The 20,015-nt window shown below is 41.6% G+C and overlaps 1 protein-coding gene across 3 annotated transcripts in view; it reads left to right on the top strand.

Moving 5' to 3' along the window:
- Window positions 1–20,015, top strand: part of LOC124774465 (run domain Beclin-1-interacting and cysteine-rich domain-containing protein) — a 201,799-nt gene that overhangs the window by 177,308 nt on the left and 4,476 nt on the right. For all 3 annotated transcript variants that reach the window (XM_047249484.1, XM_047249482.1, XM_047249483.1), the window contains exons 11-12: window positions 19,011–19,193; window positions 19,270–19,423. In XM_047249484.1, the coding sequence (XP_047105440.1) occupies window positions 19,011–19,193; window positions 19,270–19,423 (337 nt within the window). The remainder of the gene's footprint in view (window positions 1–19,010; window positions 19,194–19,269; window positions 19,424–20,015) is intronic.

Genomic DNA, 20,015 nt, shown 5'->3' with positions numbered 1-20,015 from the left:
ACTAAACAGCAAGTTATTAGCTAATAGGCAATAAAGAGTGCAAATTTTCTGAAGAGTTCTTGTTCTCCCGGTTACAAATAATCCCATCCAGTATTAATTGTGAGCTTTTTTTTTTTAAAAAAAAAAAGAGAGAGAGAGAGAGAGAGAGAGAGAGAGAGAGAGAGGCAGTATGTCAAACCAACCGACTGGGAGCAGCAGAGACATCACAGGACATTTTAATTTCCACTGTCCTGAGTATAGTTTGATGGCATCCATTACAAAATATACACATTTGAATTCTACAGAGCAAAATACAGTGATCTGTGATAGAAGAATGCTGTGTGAAGAGGCGTGGGACTGCACCATGGCACACTTAAGACCAACATGTGTTACATTTCCTAGAACACACATGTTTTATGTATCAGACTCTTCAGAAAGATGTGCACTACAAAATGAACATATTTTTGGAAGGTCAATTTTTTTAAATTTTTGGCATCCTACCTCAAACGCTCAATGGGGAAGGAAGGGGTGCCGTCGCTATCTAGTATTGCCCTGGTTCGGAAATATCGTAGATCTGGGGCTGATGCACACAGCAGTCTGAGTTGTAGTGGAGAGGTGGGTAGTTTCCACATGACCTGTGTTTACATTTAGTGATTTTGCTGGTTCCTCTTTGTTTGCAGTTCTCACTTCAAATGAAAACAAAATGGGTTTCTGTGGCTAGTGTCGGGTGGCAGGTAAAATATGAAGATGATAGTTGTTTATTGTTGTAGTTTTTGCTCACCGCCTTTCTCACATGAGCTTGGCAACTATTTTTGTGATCAGCCAGAAAGTGATGGAGAACATACTGACCTTAGTTTCCAGTCTGCATGGCCACATTTTGGGCCAGCCCACTGAAAGAAATGTTTCTATTCTCTACTTAGCCGGATCAGGACTATGATTATAAATGAAGGTATAAAGCTCCAGTTCAAACACATATTGACTAATTTATCTTACGTACAACACTTTGAAAGTCATTAGGTTCAATTGACAGTAAATCTTTCTATCTTAAACAGCGCTATTATCAGTTCAGAGGCGACCTCTGTGGTACATTCCCCTGACTACTAATACTCCAATAAATGGTTGAAATAAATGCTCACCACGAAAGTGGAAATAATAGTCACCACTTGCCATGCAGATTTGTCATTATTCACAGACAGCAAACTAACAGTCCCTTTAGCAAAATCTAAGTGATCCAGGACAGTGTACAGTACCTACCAGTTATTAAAGAAAATATGCGTTTTGTCACAGTCCATCTCTGACGTCATCCGAGGCAGAGCATGATCCGACGTTTAACATGGATCTACCAGTGGCTGAATGTAAAGTGAACCTTCTCCCTGCCTCTTGGGCTGTATTTATATATTTGCCGCAGCGGATGGCCGAGGGAACACCTGTTGTCATCTGCCTTATGCACACAGCAGCAGCCTCTGCAGGACTGCTTTCTCGGACACATAATCTTTAATAACAGAGCTATGAATTAATTTAGACTCTTCTTAATTTTTATGTATATTCTGGTAAGTTGCTTGAAAGCACAGAGAGAGTTTCAGCTTACTTGAGTAAAAACTTTGCCTTCTAGAAATTTTAGAGTGGAACCGATGGTAGATTGTTAGCTCTGAACTATAACTTTAATAGAACTCGCATTGGCAGTTATTAATACTACAATTCTAAAATTTCTTACAGCTCTATTATTTAGTAGGTTTTATCATCTGTTGTACCAAATTTTTCTATCATTAAAATTACAGGTACTTAATCTAATACAAATGGGTAAATTTTAGTTACAAATTTGGTTTTCATTAAATTACTCAAAAACTATAAGAGGTAGCTTAACGTAGTCTCTTAGTTATTATTTTTAGGTTGAACTGAAGCATAAAACAAATTTTTACATTTCTAAGTTTAATATTTAGCACCTTCAATTTTTCTTAAAAACGTGGATTTTGTCTGTAATTTTAATTCTTTTGCTTTGAATCTTGCACTACTTATTTATAACCTCCATAGGCACATTCTGACCAAATTCTGGCTTTCTAACTTTATTATTTAGGCCACTTATTTTTTTCTTAAAACGGTATTTTTACGAAAACTGTTGATTTAATTACCTTAAGACTTGACATCTAAAATGTTATTACAGTAAAATATATGTTGACAGATTTTGAAATGGAAATTTGTCCTTCAATTTTATACTTAATTATGGTGCAATACTTGTGCGCTACACGCAGACACATTAAGTTGACATAGCGCTGATATCAGTGAATTGGGGCAAGTCTTGGCACACTCGCTTGCCTCTGTATCTCACACACTATACAGTGCTTGTTTCGCTTAATCGGGAGCTTTCAAGTTAATTAAAATAAATTCACATAATTATGGAAGGCTAAAATATTTTATTAGTTTCAGTTTTTATTTCATTTCCACCTTTCTGACAGTCAATCATGTGTGTAATTTTTGTCGGTTTGCTAAAGAAATTTGGCTTTTATTAATCGTTTCTGCTAAGGCAGTCCATTTATTTGAAACGAAGTGTTTAATTCCACACCATTAGCTAGTTTCAACTGTTCACTGTATTTCAAGTGCACATTTTCATGTTCTAGCATATGAGGCATTATGCCATAACAAAGAACCAAACGTGAGATGATACAGTACTGGTACTCCAAAAAAAATTACATCTGAATTTGGACATATGAATGTGCACTTAAAGCCAAATTATGCATTTTATTATGGTTCACAAAATTCTGATGCTCTTGGAGTACCCTCTGATGCCTTGTTTCTTTTACGACATAATGTTTCACACGTACAAACATACAGGCTTCGCAGTGGTTAGACACTGGACTCGCATTCGGGAGGACGACGGTTCAATCCCGCGTCCGGCCATCCTGATTTAGGTTTTCCGTGATTTCCCTAAATCACTCCAGGCAAATGCCGGGATGGTTCCTCTGAAAGGGCACGGCCGACTTCCTTCCCCATCCTTCCCTAATCCAATGAGACCGATGACCACACTGTCTGGTCTCCTTCCCCAAACCAACCAACCATACGGGCTTCCTACGTCATCGTAGCTGCGCAAGCGCGGTGACACCTGTTATCTGATGCTCTCTGGCAACTGCAGAAGAACCTATCTGTAACAGGTTGCGGGAAAATATTGTGAATGAATGGTGGTTTGAAAAGCATTACTTTCAATGTAAATTTCCTTTTATGCAAGGTGAATTATGCCTAAGAATGTACAATGAATTTTGTAAATGACAGATTGTTTGACTCTCATTTAAAAATCAACTCTTCGAGGATGACCATTTAGAAGAAATTTGAGCCCAGAAGTTCAGAAATTTATGTCATTATTAAAAATTTTACTTGCCCTTTTGTATTATGTATCTGAAAGTGTAACATGCACAAAAAAGATCAACATTATATGTGAAACCTTAGCTTCTCTTGCAACTTATTAATGGGGGTAGCATGTCATACAGGTCAACTTGGAGCAGGAGAGGCACTACACAACATTTTAATGTCCAGCGTCTATACTCATACCAGAGGAAATTCAGAAACATAACATAATTTTTTTTTTTTACATGTGAAATTTCATCATTTTTTTTTTCACTTACTATTGGCTGCATTTGTTGCTATAGGTACACTTTTTTTCATAAGTAAGAGAGATTCTTCGCTGAATTTCGCACAGCATACAAACTGTACTTACAGGTGTATGAAACTCCAGAATCTTCCAAATCTGTTAAACACTGTGGTAAAAATTGAGATAATTAAGTATAAAATTTGAGCTTTTTCTAAACATGAAGTTGAAAATGTAAAAGCTCATTTATTTTTTCATAAATTAAATAAATTCTAGAGTTTCATACACCTGCAAGTATGGTTTGTATACTGTGCAAAATTCATCGAAGAATTTCTCTTGCTTATGAAGAAAAGTGTACCTATAGTGACAAATGCAGCCAATAGTAAGTGAAACAATGATGAAATTTCACATGTAAAAAAAATTATTTTGTCATGTTTCTTAACTTCCACTGGTATGAATGTGAATCCTGGATCCTTCCACGTCATGCTGACTAAATTTTATGAATTTATTCGTAAAAGTATAGACACTGGAAATTAAAATGTCCTGTGGTGTCTCTTTTGTTCCAAGTTGGCCCCTTTGATGTCCTTTGAGGTCTTTCAGTGCTCTGTCAAATTCTTCACGCAGTATCATATCTTCCATTTCATCCTCATTTATGTCCTCTTCCATTTCCATACTTTTGCCCTCAAGTACATTGCCCTTGTATAGACCCTCTATATACTCCTTTCACCTTTCGGCTTTCCCTTCTTTGCTTAGAACTGGTTTTCCATCAGAGCTTTTGACATTCATACAGTTGGTTCTCTTTTCTCCAAAGGTCTCTTTAATTTTCCTGTAGGCAGTATATATCTTACCCCCTAGTGATATATGCCTCTACATCCTTACAATTGTCCTATAGCCATCCCTGCTTAGCCATTTAGCACTTCCTGTCGATCTCATTTTTGAGACATTTGTATTCGTTTTTGCCTCCTTTATTTGCAGCATTTTTATATTTTCTCCTTTCATCAATTAAATTCAATGTCTCTTCTGTTACCCAAGGATTTCTTCTAGTCCTCATCTTTTTAACTACTTCATCCCGTGCTGTCTTCACTATTTCATCTCTCAAAGCTACCCATTCGTCTTCTATGGTATTTCTTTCCTCTGTTCTTGTCAAACATTCCCTAATGCTCTCTCTGAAACTCTCTAGAACTTGTTGTTTTGTCAGTCTATCTAGGTCCCATCTCTTTAAATTCCTATCTTTTTGCAGTTTCTTCAGTTTTAATGTACAGTTCATAACCAATAAATTGTGGTCAGAGTCCACATCTGCCACTGGAAATGTCTTACAATTTAAAGACTGGTTCCTAAATCTCTGTCTTATCATTACATAATCTATGTGAAACCTTCCAGTGTCTCGAGGCCTCGCCCACGTATACAACCTTCATTCATGATTCTTAAACCAAGTGTTAGCTATGATTAAGTTATGCTCTGTGCAAAATTCTGTGAGGCATTTCCTCTTTCATTCCTTATCCCCATTTCATATTCACCTACTACTTTTCCTTCTCTTCCTTTTCCTACTATCAAATTCCAGTCCCCCATGACTATTAAATTTTTGTCTCCCTTCACTATCTCAATAATTTCTTCTATCACATCATATATTTCATCAATCTCTTCATCATCTGCGGAGCTAGTTGGCATATAAACTTGTACTACTGTGGTAAGCCTGGGTTTTGTGTCTCTTGGCTACAATAATGCGTTCACTATGCTGTTCGTAGTAGCTTACCCGCAATCCTACCTGTGTTACTATTTTTTTTATTCGTTATTAAACCTACTCCTGCATTATCCCTATTTGATACTTATATTTATGTATATGTGGTGTCTGTTCTCCCCACTTATCTGTGATGAATAATTCTGTATTCCCCATAATCTTATTTTCACTAATGTGGAAATACAGAATTAATCTGCAAGCATTCAGTGTTGAAAGTAAGGGACTATGGTATAGGGATGTAGACAGTATGACATGTGGAAGTTTTGGTCGGCCTGCGAGGCATGCACAGATACTTAATGGTAAAGCGACTGCTTCTGATAAGCGGAAAATATGGTTTACAGTCCTGGTTCAGCACAAAGTTTTAAATGTCACTAACAGGTAGTATCTGCACCTGATACAGCTGATGCCAAGTTATTCACGTCCAGTTGATTTACTTGGTTTGGTTCTACTCTATTTTATGTGCCCCGTCAGACCATTACTTGTCCTTAAAGGGAATCACAGACTGCCCATAGGTGACTAAATCAGCCATATGTAGCATGTCTTACTGAGTAGTTTAACCCTCTAAATGACTCAGTACAAATTGGTCTGTTCGTGGCTATTCCATCATTTGGAAAATGTTCCTGTAAACACATTCACAAAAAGTACAGGCCGTTGTTCTTTGCAAGCTGTTTGTGTATTAAATCCATCTCTTCTTCCAAATATAAATCTTCTCTGGAATTCCCACAAGGGTTTTTATTGCTCTTAACACATAATTTGATTTCCTTACCATATTTGGTTCTTGGTTCCTTTAGCTCAGTACAACCCTTTTTCTGTTCCTGTTCGGGATTTTCGAAGTTCACTGCAGAAGATTTCAGCTAGTTCTGAATCTGTGTTTTAATAAATGCTAAAGTTGACTTAAAGCTCCTGCCCAGTTCAGAACTGAGTTATTTTTGCTGGTTGCCCATTAACTTTCCCTTCTTCAAATGCCCTTGTGGTTGCCTTACTTTCTGTCTCTTTACCAATGAGGAGTAAACATTATCTTTTACTTCCATAATAGCCTCTGCACTTTGTAGCATATTTTGCTTTACTTGTGTAATATCCTCTCATAAACAAATTTATGTTCTCCCAATAATCAGTAAATTTTGTATTTACTTTATTTCTTGTTCAAATTGTACACTGTACGTTTCAAACCCATTGGCTGTCCCCTACTCCACTCCATCTAATTGGCTCATAGGTCTTCCTCCTTTCAAAATGGTCTGTGCACCCTTTTAAATATGAACTGTCGTGACCCACCTGAGTACCAAAATTGTCAATCTTTTCATTTACCTGAACAAAATGGCCATTTATTTGTAAAAACTGTTCATTCATCTGATCATTTATTTGATCAGTTTGTTTAGTTTGTATCTTCTTCATCCTCAAAGTGACAGCTTCATTTTCATTATCTGCAGCGAGTTACTCTTTCACTTTAAAAATTACTTAATATGATAATAAGCCTCAGGATATTTAGTTATTGTCAGCTGAAACACTACTGTCTGTTTTATTCCTAGTATAACCTCACAGTAGTTTTGTTAAACTAATTGAAACCTTTAACTGTATCCAGAACACATTAACCTGCTGGCTGTGTCTATTTGTGGACTTTATACATTGTTCAAATGCGCCCCTTGCTGCCACTGGCAGTACGACAGACTGCTAATGCTTATTGTGACACTGCCTGCCTGCCATAGTCTTGACACTCTAGCTGCAGTTGTCTGAACTGTAGAATAGTGACAGACATGATCAGTCCTGCAGACATTTGCTTTGTTGCACAGATCTGCAACCACTGTTATTATCCTTGCACAAGAAGTGAGCTATCAACAAACATACCCACACAGAAAATGTGTGGATAGGTCCTCCTCAGTCCCTCAGTAACAACTGCTGATCCTGTTCCTCTTTGAATAGCCTTTCTCAGCCTGCTATTCTGTAGCCTGAGATGATATTTTCTATTAGTCTAGGCTGCTTATCTTCCTATCGTCTTTCCCTCTCCTTCCCTATTTCCTGATGAAGCAACCATGGGTTGCGAAAGCTTGAAATGTGTGTGTGTGTTTGATTGTTTGTGTTTGTTATTGTTTCTATCAACGTACCAACGCTTTCATTTGGTAAGTTACAGAATCGTTGTTTTTAGATATATTTTTCCCGCGTGAAATGTTTCCCTCATTTTTTATATATATATATATATATATATATATATATATATATATATATATATATATATACAAAGATGATGTGACTTACCAAACGAAAGTGCTGGCAGGTCGATAGACACACAAACATACACACAAAATTCAAGCTTTCACAACGAACAGTTGCTTCATCAGGAAAGAGGGAAGGAGAGGGAAAGACGAAAGGATGTGATTTTTAAGGGAGAGGGTAAGGAGTCATTCCAATCCTGGGAGCGGAAAGACTTACCTTAGGGGGAAAAAAGGACAGGTATACACTCGCACACATGCACACACGCACGCACACACACACGCACACACATCCATCCGCACATACACGGACACAAGCAGACATTTTTAAAGGCAAAGAGTTTGGGCAGAGATGTCAGTCGAGGCGGAAGTACAGAGGCAAAGATGTTGTTGAAAGACAGATGAGGTATGAGCGGCGGCAAATTGCAATTAGCGGAGATTGAGGCCTGGCAGATAATGAGAAGAGAGGATATACTGAAGGCCAAGTTCCCATCTCCGGAGTTCTGACAGGTTGGTGTTAGTGGGAAGTATCCAGATAACCCGGACGGTGTAACACTGTGCCAAGATGTGCTGGCCGTGCACCAAGGCATGTTTAGCCACAGGGTGATCCTCATTACCAACAAACACTGTCTGCCTGTGTCCATTCATGCGAATGGACAGTTTGTTGCTGGTCATTCCCACATAGAATGCGTCACAGTGTAGGCAGGTCAGTTGGTAGATCACGTGGGTGCTTTCACACGTGGCTCTGCCTTTGATCGTGTACACCTTCCGGGTTACAGGACTGGAGTAGATGGTGGTGGGAGGGTGCATGGGACAGGTTTTACACCGGGGGCGGTTACAAGGGTAGGAGCCAGAGGGTAGGGAAGGTGGTTTGGGGATTTCATAGGGATGAACTAAGAGGTTACGAAGGTTAGGTGGACGGCGGAAAGACACTCTTGGTGGAGTGGGGAGGATTTCATGACTGATGGATCTCATTTCAGGGCAGGATTTGAAGAAGTCATAGCCCTGCTGAAGAGCCACATTCAGAGTCTGATCCAGTCCCGGAACGTATCCTGTCACAAGTGGGGCACTTTTGGGGTTCTTCTGTGGGAGGTTCTGGGTTGGAGGAGATGAGGAAGTGGCTCTGGTTATTTGCTTCTGTACCAGGTCGGGAGGATAGTTGCGGGATGCGAAAGCTGTTTTCAGGTTGTTGGTGTAATGGTTCAGGGATTCCGGACTGGAGCAGATTCGTTTGCCATGAAGACCTAGGCTGTAGGGAAGGGACCGTTTGATGTGGAATGGGTGGCAGCTGTCATAATGGAGGTACTGTTGCTTGTTGGTGGGTTTGATGTGGACGGACGTGTGAAGCTGGCCATTGGATAGGTGGAGGTCAACGTTAAGGAAAGTGGCATGGTATTTGGAGTAGGACCAGGTGAATCTGATGGAACCAAAGGAGTTGAGGTTGGAGAGGAAATTCACGAGTTCCTGTTCACTGTGAGTCCAGATCATGAAGATGTCATCAATAAATCTGTACCAAACTTTGGGTTGGCAGGCCTGGGCAACCAAGAAGGCTTCCTCTAAGCTACCCATGAATAGGTTGGCGTACGAGGTGGCCATCCTGGTACCCATGGCTGTTCCCTTTAATTGTTGGTATGTCTGGCCTTCGAAAGTGAAGAAGTTGTGGGTCAGGATGAAGCTGGCTAAGGGAATGAGGAAAGAGCTTTTAGGTAGGGTGGCAGGTGATCGGCGTGAAAGGAAGTGCTCCATCGCAGCGAGGCCCTGGACGTGCGGAATATTTGTGTATAAGGAAGTGGCATCAATGGTTACAAGGATGGTTTTCGGGGGTAACAGACTGGGTAAGGATTCCAGGCATTCGAGAAAGTGGTTGGTGTCTTTGATGAAGGATGGGAGACTGTATGTAATGGGTTGAAGGTGTTGATCTACGTAGGCAGAGATACGTTCTGCGGGGGCTTGGTAACCAGCTACAATGGGGCGGCCGGGATGATAGAGTTTGTGAATTTTAGGAAGAAGGTAAAAGGTAGGGGTGCGGGGTGTTGGTGGGGTCAGGAGGTTGATGGAGTCAGGTGAAAGGCTTTGTAGGGGGCTTAAGGTTGTGTGGATTTCTTGACGCTCCGCCTGGACATCAGGAATGGGATTACCTTGTCAAACTTTGTATGTAGTGTTGTCTGAAAGCTGACGCAGTCCCTCAGCCACATACTCCCGACAATCAAGTACCACGGTCGTGGAACCCTTGTCCACCGGAAGAATGACAATGGATCGGTCAGCCTTCAGATCACGGATAGCCTGGGCTTCAGCAGTGGTGATGTTGGGAGTAGGATTAAGGTTTTTTAAGAAGGATTGAGAGGTAAGGCTGGAAGTAAGAAATTCCTGGAAGGTTTGGAGAGGGTGATTTTGAGGAAGAGGAGGTGGGTCCCGCTGTGACGGAGGACGGAACTGTTCCAGGCAGGGTTCAATTTGGATAGTGTCTTGGGGAGTTGGATCATTAGGAGTAGGATTAGGATCATTTTTCTTCGTGGCAAAGTGATATTTCCAGCAGAGAGTACGGGTATAGGACAGTAAATCTTTGACAAGGGCTGTTTGGTTGAATCTGGGAGTGGGGCTGAAGGTGAGGCCTTTGGATAGGACAGAGGTTTCGGATTGGGAGAGATGTTTGGAGGAAAGGTTAACTACTGAATTAGGGTGTTGTGGTTCCAGATTGTGTTGATTGGAATTTTGATGTTTTGGGGGGAGGGGAGCTGGAAGTGGGAGATTCAGTAGATGGGAGAGACTGGGTCTGTGTGCAATGAGAGGAGGTTGAGGTTTGCTGGAAAGGTTGTGAAGAGTGAGTGAGTTGCCTTTGCAGAGGTGGGAAACTAGGAGAGTGGATAGTTCTTTGAGGTGGAGGGTGGCATGCTGTTCTAAGCATGTTACCTCATGTTGCCTCAAGTTACACTTTCCACCTTCTAATACCATGTCACCCTCACAACATCCCCACAACGACCCCATTAAGTTTTATTTACATTCCCTCCGCAAACATGCCTTCGCCCTAGCCAGATTACGCTCCCATATTTTATGTACTCGGGCTTGTCTGACATTTGGCATCACCCCCAAAGACCTCACACTTAAAGTTCCCATCTCTGGCTGTAACCCTTCTTTCCATCAGTCCCTATACCAGTTCCAAACTGAACAATCCATTGCCCTCACCCACCTGATCCTTCAGCTACACATCACCTCAGCCAATGAACACACCCGTCAACTCCTATCCTTAATAAAAGTCCGCAATCTTTCCTCTCCCACATCCACACCGGCTGTTCAGAGCATCCTCCTACAGGCCAACTGCAAATTAGAACTGCATGCCACCCTACTCCTCAAAAAACTATCCAATCTCCTGGTTTCCCACCTCCGGAAAGGCAACTCACTCACCCTTCACAACCTTTCCAGCAAACCTCAACCTCCTCTCATCTACTCAATCTCCTTCTTCCAGCTCCACTCCCCCCAAAACCTCAAAATTCCAATCAACACAATCTGGAACCACAACACCCTAATTCAGTAGGTAACCTTTCCTCCAAACATCTCTCCCTATCCGAAACCTCTGTCCTACCCAAAGGCCTCACCTTCAGCCCCACTCCCAGATTCAACCAAACAGCCCTTGTCAAAGATTTACTGTTCTACACCCGTACTCTCTGCTGGAAATATCACTTTGCCACGAAGAAAAATGATCCTAATCCTACTCCTAATGATCCAACTCCCCAAGACACTATCAAATTGAATCCTCCCTGGAACAGTTCCGTCCTCTGTCACAGTGGGACCCACCTCCTCTTCCTCAAAATCACCCTCTCCAAACCTTCCAGGAATTTCTGACTTCCAGCCTTACCTCTCAATCCTTCTTAAAAAAACCTTAATCCTACTCCCAACATCACCACTGCTGAAGCCCAGGCTATCCGTGGTCTGAAGGCTGACCGATCCATTGTCATTCTTCCGGCGGACAAGGGTTCCACGACCGTGGTTCTTGATCGTCGGGAGTATGTGGCTGAGGGACTGCGTCAGCTTTCAGACAACACTACATACAAAGTTTGACAAGGTAATCCCATTCCTGATGTCCAGGCGGAGCTTCAAGGAATCCTCAGAACCTTAGGCCCCCTACAAAACCGTTCACCTGACTCCGTCAACCTCCTGACCCCACCAACACCCCGCAGCCCTACCTTCTACCTTCTTCCTAAAATTCACAAACTCAATCATCCCGGCTGCCCCATTGTAGCTGGTTACCAAGCCCCCACAGAACGTACCTCTGCCTACGTAGATCAACACCTTCAACCCATTACATGCAGTCTCCCATCCTTCATCAAAGACACCAACCACTTTCTCGAACACCTGGAATCCTTACCCAGTCTGTTACCCCCGGAAACCATCCTTGTAACCATTGATGCCACTTCCTTATACACAAATATTCCGCACGTCCAGGGCCTCACTGCGATGGAGCACTTCCTTTCACGCCGATCACCTGCCACCCTACCTAAAACTTCTTTCCTCATTCCCTTAGCCAGCTTCATCCTGACCCACAACTTCTTCACTTTCGAAGGCCAGACATACCAACAATTAAAGGGATCAGCCATGGGTACCAGGATGGCCCCCTCGTACGCCAACCTATTCATCTGTATTCATAGGTCTCTTAGAGGAAGCCTTCTTGGTTACCCAGGCCTGCCAACCCAAAGTTTGGTACAGATTTATTGATGACATCTTCATGATCTGGAGCCGGCCGGAGTGGCCTTGCGGTTCTAGGCGCTACAGTCTGGAACCGAGCGACCGCTACGGTCGCAGGTTCGAATCCTGCCTCGGGCATGGATGTGTGTGATGTCCTTAGGTTAGTTAGGTTTAATTAGTTCTAAGTTCTAGGCGACTGATGACCTCAGAAGTTAAATCGCATAGTACTCAGAGAGAGCCATGATCTGGAGTCACAGTGAAGAACTCCAGAATTTCCTCTCCAACCTCAACTCCTTTGGTTCCATCAGATTCACCTGGTCCTACTCCAAATCCCATGCCACTTTCCTTGATGTTGACCACCACCTGTCCAATGGCCAGCTTCACACGTCCGTCCACATCAAACCAAGCAACAGTACCTCCATTATGACAGCTGCCACCCATTCCACATCAAACGGTCCCTTCCCTACAGCCTAGGTCTTCATGGCAAACGAATCTGCTCCAGTCCGGAATCCCTGAACCATTACACCAACAACCTGAAAACAGCTTTCGCATCCCGCAACTACCCTCCCGACCTGGTACAGAAGCAAATAACCAGAGCCACTTCCTCATCTCCTCCAACCCAGAACCTCCCACAGAAGAACCCCAAAAGTGCCCCACTTGTGACAGGATACGTTCCGAGACTGGATCAGACTTCTTCAAATCCTGCCCTGAAATGAGATCCATCCGTCATGAAATCCTCCCCACTCCACCAAGAGTGTCTTTCCGCCGTCCACCTAACCTTCGTAACCTCTTAGTTCATCCCTATGAAATCCCCAAACCACCTTCCTTACCCTCTGGCTCCTACCCTTGTAACCGCCCCCGGTGTAAAACCTGTCCCATGCACCCTCCCACCACCACCTACTCCAGTCCTGTAACCCGGAAGGTGTACACGATCAAAGGCAGAGCCACGTGTGAAAGCACCCACGTATTTACCAACTGACCTGCCCACACTGTGAAGCTTTCTATGTGGGAATGACCAGCAACAAACTGTCCATTCGCATGAATGGACACAGGCAGACAGTGTTTGTTGGTAATGAGGATCACCCTGTGGCTAAACATGCCTTGGTGCACGGCCAGCACATCTTGGCACAGTGTTACACCGTCCGGGTTATCTGGATACTTCCCACTAACACCAACCTGTCAGAACTCCGGAGATGGGAACTTGCCCTTCAGTATATCCTCTCTTCTCGTTATCCGCCAGGCCTCAATCTCCACTAATTGCAATTTGCCGCCACTCATACCTCACCTGTCTTTCAACAACATCTTTGCCTCTGTACTTCCGCCTTGACTGACATCTCTGCCCAAACTCTTTGCCTTTAAAAGTGTCTGCTTGTGTCCGTGTATGTGCGGATGGATATGTGTGTGTGTGCGCGAGTGTATACTTGTCCTTTTTTCCCCCTAAGGTAAGTCTTTCCGCTCCCGGGATTGGAATGACTCCTTACTGATGAAGCAACCGTTGGTTGCGAAAGCTTGAATTTTGTGTGTATGTTTGTGTTTGTTTGTTTGTGTACGACCTGCCAGCACTTTCGTTTGGTAAGTCACATCATATTTGTTTTTAGATATATTTTTCCCACGTGGAATGTTTCCTCGGCCAATATAAATTGTACTAATCCTTAACATGAGGTTCTTGTTAAAATTTACACTTGTGTGATGGTATACTGCCTTTAATTATTACTCTCTTTTTGTTAATTTCATGGGAGTGCTTATCAAAAAACTCTGTATTCTTTTATTCACTACAGCACTCTACGAAAAAAAAGTAAGAAGTCAGTCACATTTATATCACGCAGCCACTGTGCATTCAGTGGCAAAGTGTACTTCACACCAGTATTAGTGGTCTTTTGGCGCACTGCATGTGCTTATTGAGCAAGATAAAAATGAGTGTCCAAAAGTCTCTGCATTTGCCCTAATTTCTCCTGTCTTATTCTTGTATTCCTATGAAGTTACACAGTAGGACCAAGGAATTGTTAAAATCCCAGCTGCATTTTGTTTCATTTACTCATTGTCTAATGACAGTCTGCTTGGTAAGGACTCCAAATGCTGGAGCGGTACTCCGAATTGACCCAACTAGTGCCTTGTATGTTATTTTCTTTGCAGATTTACTGCATTACCCCGGAGCATTTCCAGTAATAACAAATTTAAGTCTTCCATTCACCTTGCCTGTTACACATTTTACACATTCGTCTCATTTCACAGCTGTTCATCACTAATCTTAATATCAGGTACTCTACAGTTCTTTCTGTTTGTAATGGGTGTTATTGTGCACTTATCTATGTTTAAAGAGAGCTGAAATACCTTACACTCAGTGAAAATGTCATCCAACTTTTTCTTCTGCCCTTACAAGTATCCAACAACAACACTGATTTCCTACAGACAACAGCATCAGCAACAAACAATCTGATAGCACTGCTTGCTTCTATCTTATAAATAATTTATGGATATTGTATGTATCATTTATGTATATGTATGCCTCCTTTGGGCTCATGTGTTATTACTTGTGTTACTACTGAACATTCACCATTCAGTATAAGATATTGGATACTATTGTTCAGAGAGCCATCAGTCCAATCACATGTTCGTTAATATATTCTCTAAGATCATATTGTGGTTGTTAGGCAACAGTGCCATACACTGTCAAACGCCCATCTTAAATTTAAGCAGATGAAATCTTCCTGTCTACCAGCATTTACTATTTGCATGATTTCATTTGTGAATAAAGTAAGATGTGTTTCATGTGATTCATGTCCACTATTTACATGCTAATTCTTTTAAAGGAGCTTATTTCTCTTGTAGAGTATCAGAGAATATGTTGTAGGATCCTATGAGAGGACAGATGTTGGTGGTGTTCATCTGTAATTTTGTACATCCATTTTTTTATCCTTTTTGAAAGCTACGATGACCTGCGCTTTTCTCCAGTCGGCCAGGACTGTTCACTGCATGAGATACACTCAAAAAAACTGAGCTAGAAAGGAGGTCAGTTCTGCAGTGCATTAAACATGAAACCTACCTGGAATACTGTGAGGGTCTGATGTCTTGTTCCCATTGAGTAAACTTCATCATTTCAGTACCTATCCTTTGTGAATATATGCAGTCATGAAACATTGGTACGGTAGTGCCTCCATTCGTGGACAAGTAATTGTATGTGAAAGTGAAGTTTTGGCTTCTGTCTGCTGTGTTCAAGACTGATCCAAAGAAAATTGTATGGACAATTTAGATCCATTTATTGGCTTCACACATGACCAAAACTTCCTCAGGTTTACTAATTTATCCATAGGGATCCAGTCCAAGATCCCCTCAGCTGTCAGGGTTGTGCTGAGCAGGGTGCAGTACAAAGGATTTGTTTATGCTCAAGAGCACCAGGAAAACATTATTCACAGACACACATTTATTATTCCCAAATACAGAGTTGTCTTCCCAGGACACTGGCAGCTCATTTGGGACAGTGATGTGTGGACATCACCACCACTAGCAGGCATGCGCCCACTTGGCAGTATTGCCACATAGAGCATGGCTCGTTTGGCAGCCATTATGTCATCCCCAGTCAGTGCCTCTTAGGCGTCATAGCTGGCATAGCCTGTGATGGGTGGCAGTGGACAACAGCTCTATGAGCAGGTCTCATAAACACTGTTGTTGATGCGAAAGACATGCCCTTGAGACTTGCCTTCCAGCTAGTAGCCAGAGATTGCCAGCAGCATCCTTGGCTGCGGGAATAGGACAAGCTGCAACAGTGGCTCCCCCTTACAATGGCAAACAGCTTCTTGGCCCCACTGTTCAAGTATCCAGTTGCCCAGCAGGGTGATGATGGTCTCTGCACCCCATCAATGATGTACCGGAAGTTGGCACTTCAGCATGCAGTTGCTGAATCCCTCCAGCAAGACTTGCAACTCCATAGAAGGTTGTAGACCATCAACTGACATAGCTTCCTCTGAATCAAAGGATGACTGCAACTCAGCTCATAGATTAAGAATGGTGTAGTATTTATGCTGGTGCTTTGTGTGGGTCTGCTGCAGTGGGGATAGCAATGACATTATGCACACTAGCTTTCTCCTGTGGTCAGCTCTCCTAGTGGCTTCAGACTTTCACGAATTTGTCTTTCAGATGCTCTTTTCTGCTGCATCAGTAGCTGAATATATACTGTTGCATTGTAGCTGACCTTTCTTTTGAAACCCTGCTCTGTCACCAGTACGACACCATCTGTCTGTTGCCAAGATGTCATTGTGCTTTGTTTGCAGACTTGGGCGCTTGGCCGATCACACTTGCCATAATTGCTTCATCCATTTCTTTCTAGATGGCAGTTTGCTGGTCATTGAATTAGGCAGCTCGGTTTCTGATATCACCACTGAAGAACTTTAACGAATTTTTAGTGTTCACTAGTGATACTACTCTGGAGTGCAACATCTCCCCCTCTGTTCAAAAAGTTCACCTCGGATTTCTCAGCTTGAAGTATTTATGAAAAAATCTCATCACTCACAGTGATAGTTATACATTGTTCAGTTTAGTTATCCTTCTATACCCGCAGAATTAAATCATAAGGTTTCTTGGATTGACTCTTATTTCTGAAGCATTACTTTCTATGTCCAACACATTGACTTATCGTCTGAATCTTGATTGAATCTATTTCTTGCTCGCTAATACACTGTAAGTTTATCAAATAGTTTACATCTAACCTCTCACTATTCCTTAGCTGTGTTTACAAACCAATCAATGGGTGTTTGGTGCACAGGTAAATTTGAGTGATCTATCAACTTTTTTTTTGAAATAGCTGTAGATTACACAAATCAAAATCGGAACCGCTACAGCACAGAAAGATTTTATGCTTATAGTCGTGATACTGTGATGTTGCCTAGTGTGATACTCCTATATGTGCAGATGCATTTACCCTGCTGTAATTCTCCCTTTCTGTGTTGCTAACTCTAGCAGCTTCTTGGGTCAGTGCAACATAGGTTGTGTCTACTTAAGTGTGATTGTACCAATGACCGTAGCTAGTAGAGGAAGTGTTGTGCCCACAGTGTCACAAGCCATACCATTTATTAGTATACACTGCTCTGTAACTCCATTCTAGCCATGCCTTTTGGTTTTCTGTGTTCATAACAATGTACATTACCATTTCGTACACCAGTCTGTATCAGCCTACTCATGCAGGTTTAACTTCTACAAGGTTTTGGAGCCAGTGGCTCCTCTTCCTAGCAGAAGGGTTGAAGAGGAAGGAAGAGGGGGGCGGAAAGGACTGGAGAGGTGTAGGAAAAGGGGTACAGTTCAGAAAAGTCACCCAGAACCTTGAGTCAGGGGAGACTTACCGGACAGGATGAGAAAGAACTCTTACTGTCTCTAATTGATTATTTTCAGTGTTGTACTCATGCAGATTGTAATATTTTCCCTCTGACATCATCACGAGTATTTCAGTGACATCAGAGCTACAATAAACTATCATCATTTCATGTGATTTCCAGCATTTTTGAAATGTCAAACAGATATTTTATTGAAACAGGAGGAAACTTTACCACAGGATGACTTGATGACAATTTACAAAATATGTAAGTAAAGTGGCCATGCTTGAAATGTGAATAAATCAAACTCTGCTGTTCTTCACGATTCCTTGGTGGATCAGTAATTTCCAAGCTTCTGTTTTGCATCTGGGTTAATGTTTTCATATTCATTCCGCAATATTTTGACAACTTCCCTAGTTGTCTTTTTCATGGGCTAAGCATAAGTTTAGTTTCTTACTGTTTGAACCCCAGCCAAACTGTGAACAATTAGCAGCTCTGTGTACTACCCTAATAGTTATTTTCCAGCACCATCAAAGAATAAACAGTCTTATAGAAATCAAGAGTTCACACTACAAAAAGTCGTAATTAAGGAAAGTGTCATTAGAGTATTCCTGTGAACAGAAAACATAAATAGCTTCATAGAGAGAGCATTGATATGTTTTCTGGCTTAATTTAAGCAAATGGTGTTGCAATTTCCACACTTAAACTAATTCCCCTTTCCTTGTTACTTATATTATCCACCCCTCCAATCTAGATTTCTTTGTTCATTACACTGCCCCATAAGTTTATCGCCTGTACCATGATGCTGCTATTGTCATCTTATTTTATGGTCATAGGTATGTTTGGTGACAGCTGATTTAGTTTCACACTCACATCGGATGTAATTTTCTGTTCTTCACTTCTTTATTCAACAATTCTTATAATCTGCACAACATACAAATTGCCAGTTTCTTGTGGTATGTGGTTTTAGAGCCCTGGATTATCTGCCGTGCAGGATAATAGACCTTTTAGTTTTGTTTGAGAAGTCAATCTATATTGGTAACTAGTTCTTCAAAGTATTGTTCAATCTTCTCAGAGAATCATTTGTGTTTAGGTATGAAATTCTAGTTCCTTCTGCCTTGGTATTTGCTCCTTTAGGAACCTTGATCTGTTGTTGTTCTGAGTACCTCCCCCCCCCCCCCCCCCCCCCTTCTGGCCACCTTTTTTGTGTGTGTCTCAGATGTCGCATTTCTTCAGTGAGCCTTTCTATTGTTTGTCAGAGCCAATAAAGATCTTAAATTTCTGAAAAACTGTTTTATTCTTGGAAGGTAGGGTAGTTGACAAACTATTACACAAGGGAAATGAGACCACAAACTTCACTGCAAACATAGATATCTGAAAATTTTAAATTACATCCTGGATCTTCCATGGATGTTTAAATTACATTATGAGAAAAGTCTTCATAATTAGCTAAATTGTTGTTGAGTCAATCATTTTCATTTTGCTGATGTTCTCTTTTATGATAATTTAAATATTTCTTTATTGTGCAGGAGTCCAGTGTCAACTTTTTCATATCGCCTGCTGGACCAAATGATTGGTGATCCACTGTTTGTTATTAATGATTTGAATCCTGGCCTGTACAGAAAAGCTAAACAGTTAGAAAAATGCCGACAGCTGAGGTTGCAGTTGTGTTACCTGAAGGATTTTGTATTTTTATGCAGATTTGCAGAAAGGTAAGTTAACTGATTTTACTGTGAAGCTTGGTAATGCAGCAGCATGCAAAAATTACACAATGAATGGATAATTCAGTCTGCAGGAAGGCTTCAGAAGAGAGCCCACGTATATTTATACCCAGGTGGACACTTACTCTATACAGGATCTCATTGAAGTGAAGAATGGTACATTGCTGTCAAGATTATCAGAATTAGTAAATGCTAGTCTAGCTCACACAGAGGACTGTGAGGTATGTTTAATTTACATTTGTCTTACTTTATTCTAAACTACAGTGTATATTCCATCTTGAAATATTCCTCTAGGATCCCAGCAAGGTCTGAATGTGTTCGGATTTAGTGAACATGGGCACTCCAAACAGGGGCTGTTTAGCAGTGTTAATCCTTTGGCTCATGTATGCTTAAATGCATCAGACCTTGTGTGCTTAAATGCCTCAAACCTTTTGTAATTCTGTAAGGAATATAATCTGGGTACACTGTTACAGGATGTGAATACCAAGTAACATCCAAGTATGTGTGCTAGCAATTTGTGAAGGCAGTACATTCAACTTTCCCTTCCCTTCCCCCCCCCCCCCCTCCCCCCCTCCCACTCCCCTGGTCCATCTTGTCTTCCACATCCTCAGGTGTGTATTAATTGTCCTGGTCATCAGACAGTATACATTATGTGAAAGAGATAATTAAGAGGCATGAAAGATTGTGGTGCCATAGATGTTTAAGAATGAAGCACACATACCATGCCATAATTGACTACAGCCTGTTTCACTTTGAATCCTGCATCCTATTAAGCCATTGAACTACACTTGACACAAGTGAATTATATCTTGA

This window comes from Schistocerca piceifrons, chromosome 2 (assembly GCF_021461385.2).
Source record: "Schistocerca piceifrons isolate TAMUIC-IGC-003096 chromosome 2, iqSchPice1.1, whole genome shotgun sequence".
NCBI classification, from domain to species: Eukaryota; Metazoa; Arthropoda; class Insecta; order Orthoptera; family Acrididae; genus Schistocerca; species Schistocerca piceifrons.
Note: the sequence above shows the minus strand (reverse complement) of the source record. Positions and strands in the feature narration are given on the sequence as shown.